Genomic DNA, 3734 nt, shown 5'->3' with positions numbered 1-3734 from the left:
GAGCACCCTCCTCCAGATTATCTCGCAGATTTCTCTTCTTAACGTTTAAAATGTATATGCATTTTCAGCATTACTGCAAGATATATATATATATATATATATATATATATATATATATATATTCATTTCATTCTTTATTTCAGATATCAAATCCATATACAATATAACACAACATATAATATATATATATATATATAGTATATATGATATATATATTTATATATTAAAATAAAATTATCTGTTTGTTAATTTATAATAATAATGACAACGAATAACAATATGATGATAGGTGATGATGATGATGGTGATGATGATGATGATGATAATGATAATGATGATGATGATGATGACGACGACGAGGATAATGATGACGAGGATAAAGATGAGTATGATGATAATGATAGTGGATATGATAATCATTATAATAATGATATGAATGAAAAATTATAATAATTCGCTTGGTGATATTTGGACGTTGTCGTGACGATTTGAACACTGACGATGATGGTAGTGGATGGCACCGATAAATACCATGACTTTACAAAATAATACGTCCAAATATGTCCAATATGTCTTCTTGCAAACTGTTTTTGACGAACTTTCAAAAGAAAATGCAAGTCACCGGGTTGGATAAGTATTTTCAGGACAGCCAATGATGAAGACATGCCGGTGCAGTAAAGTGTTATACATCGACATTTTATAGTGTAAAAAAAAATCAAAATAAAATTTTTTAGTGAATTATACAACGAATGTGGAATGGAGTGCACATTATCTTTATTGATGAAATTGCGAAAATGCGAAAATTTTACACCACCGGATTCCCTCACCTAAAATGGAACAGTCCAGTATTCAAAGCAGCTTGAACTCAGTTGACGGTCATTCCAGAAAAAAAAAGGTGGGAAAGCAAACTACATCAACATTGGTAAAGGTTAATATAAAATGTATTCACAACTCAAACTACTCGTTTTCGTAAGTCTGATATATTCCTGTTATAGTCATGTTGTATTGACTTTTCCACCATCCCGTTCTCACCTGGATTTTAAAGATAACGTGCGAACGCGGGGACCTTGTGGATCAGAGAGAGGTACGCTAAGAATTTGTTTTTAATTGTTTGATTTAACCAGGCACCTGATGTATTCACAATATGTCAGCAATGGATCTAAATACTAATGTTGCAGCGTCATCAAATAAGTTTAAGTTCATTTTCCGTATTTAATGTAAATTACTTTAAGGTGTTCAATGAGACTATTGAGTTTATATTAGATTGCGTAAAAAACAATGTTTACTTATATATACGTATATAGATGCATACATATATTCAAATTAGGTTTGATAGGCAACCGTAAAGGCAATAGCATAATTATAATAATGATAATAATAATAATAATAATAATAATAATAATAATAATAATAATAATAATAATAATATAATAATAGTAATGATAATTTTACTAACTATATAAAAACTACTTTTTTGTGAAGAGTGACTGTTTTGTCTTGTTTTGCCATTATACTAAAATCTTGTTCCTCGTTCCTTACGTCATTAATTTTTGGTAATAAAAGTAATAATGATTTGTTTATAATTGCTGTTGCATAGAGACGTTACTTATTTGCGCTTTATAAATCTACCTATTATTGTTATTTTTATTATTATTATTATTAGTAGTAGTAGTAGTAATAATAATTATTATACTATTATTATTGTTATTATTATTTTTATTATTATTATTATTATCAATATTATCATTATTACTATTCTCAAAGAATTTCATCTGGTTCCATAAATATAGTAGAAAATGATCGGTTTTGTTGGACCAATCAGTTGCTTACCTTAGCTAATTTAGCAACTAATTGGTGCAACAAAACAGATAATTTCCTATTGTTATTATTAGCAAGCATAAAAAGACATTGAAGACTGTTAGTCGTAAAAGTAGGCCTATAATTAATTTCACGATTCTAATAATTCCCCTATTAGATACAGAATTATTGTAATCATTGTATAGTGAGTACGTTGTTGACAGGCATTGTGTGCGTCAGAGAATAATGGTCGATACATTATTGCTAGGCCTACAATCCGAGATAAGCTTCAAAATACTAAAACATAATAAGCCCCAGTGGCCTAGGTCTTGTTTCGAATTCAACTTACTATTGCGTACAATTATCGAAACAAAAAACATTTATTTGTATTTAATTCTAAGAAATTGACCAAAAGAAAATAATAATAATAAATAATAATAATAATAATAATTATTATTATTATTATTATTATTATTATTATTATTATTATCATTTTTATTATTATTATTATTATATTTGTTGTTACTTTTGTTGTTATTTTTGTTGTTGTTATGACCGTTGTTATTATTGCTAACATTATTATTATTAATACTATTATTATTATTATTGCTGTTATTATTGTTATTATTATTGTTATTATTATTGTTGTTATTATTGTTGTTGTTGTTGTTGTTGTTATTATTATTATTATTATTATTATTATTATTATTATTATTATTATTATTATTATTATTATTATTATTATTATTATTGTTGTACCAAAAATAAATTAAAACTAAATAAAAGTGAAAACCAAGATTATGGTTTTCAGAAAGGTCATACAAATATAACTTAGTAGCCAAACATTGCCAACAGTAATATTATGACAGTGCTTCATATCAAAGTTCCCATTTCACATTTTACCCCAGCCTTAATTTGTTCTTGTTTTGTAATTACCTAGGCAATTTTGAAGAGTACTGATAATCAAATCCAGTTTAAAGTAGGCCTATGTCAATGACATAATTATAGCATCAAGGTAGGGGGCTGGCTCTTTGTATGATGTACCAGTGCCTGACTGGTACACCAATCATAATTCACCCTGTTAATTAAAGAGAGACATGCTCTGATGATCTGGCCGGCGTGAGAATGGTTTTCGATCTGTGAGTTCAATGAATTGACAAAAGCTAACAGAGCAAATAATATACTATCATATTTCTGTATGTTATTTGCACATTATTTAGTTCTAGTTAAGACAACGTACGTGTAAATGACTGTGGTATACACGAGTTTAATGAGCCAAGAATCGAAAGGTGATCATGAAAAATATCTAACAAATGGCTTTATTATTCTTATATAATTACACTAAGCATAAAGATGTGTATTCCAGATGAGATACCCGGTAACGTGATGTTAATGAGACGACCATTTTGTAAAAGACCCTATCACAATGGTATCCGACAATTTTGCCGAGTTTAAGCCACTTTGCCGAAACCCAGATTGTCGAATCCAGTATCACCAAAATCATGACAACCCAGTCTGCCGAAACTCAGTTTATATATATTTATATAGCAGGTGTATGCTCCCCTTCTCTCTGCTATAGGCCTATATCTGATACATAATATGTATTCTCTCAAAATATCTGATTTTTAAAAGCAATATGTTTTATGTAACTGCTATATAACTGATACATGTATTTCATGTATCATTTAACTGCTACAATCAATGATATTTGCAGCTATATAGCACCTATTTTTCAAATGATATATATCTGATACATATATTTCTATAGCAGGTGTGTAGCTCCCCCTCTCTCTCTGCTATATATTTGATACATATATGTACTCTCTCAAAAATATGTGATTTTTACATTCCTATAGAAGTAGTGCTATACTATGGAGCTATATCAGCTATGTTTGATAGTAGTAAAAACAAATAATGTGTGTGTCCTGTGTTACTAC

General features: G+C 28.4%; 1 protein-coding gene across 1 annotated transcript in view; it reads left to right on the top strand.

The window, feature by feature from the left end:
• Nucleotides 1-869: 869 nt before the first annotated feature.
• Nucleotides 870-3734, top strand: part of LOC117124311 — a gene marked incomplete at its 3' end in the record, with an annotated part of 19045 nt that continues 16180 nt past the window's right edge. The window contains exon 1 of the mRNA XM_033270503.1: nt 870-1084. Within this exon, the coding sequence (XP_033126394.1) occupies nt 940-1084 (145 nt within the window). The remainder of the gene's footprint in view (nt 1085-3734) is intronic.

This window comes from Anneissia japonica, unplaced genomic scaffold (assembly GCF_011630105.1).
Source record: "Anneissia japonica isolate Jap-2015-1 unplaced genomic scaffold, ASM1163010v1 scaffold11029_len304543_cov171, whole genome shotgun sequence".
Taxonomy (NCBI): Eukaryota; Metazoa; Echinodermata; class Crinoidea; order Comatulida; family Comatulidae; genus Anneissia; species Anneissia japonica.
The sequence above is the reverse complement of the archived record's forward strand: the minus strand, read 5'-3'. Positions and strand labels throughout refer to the sequence as shown.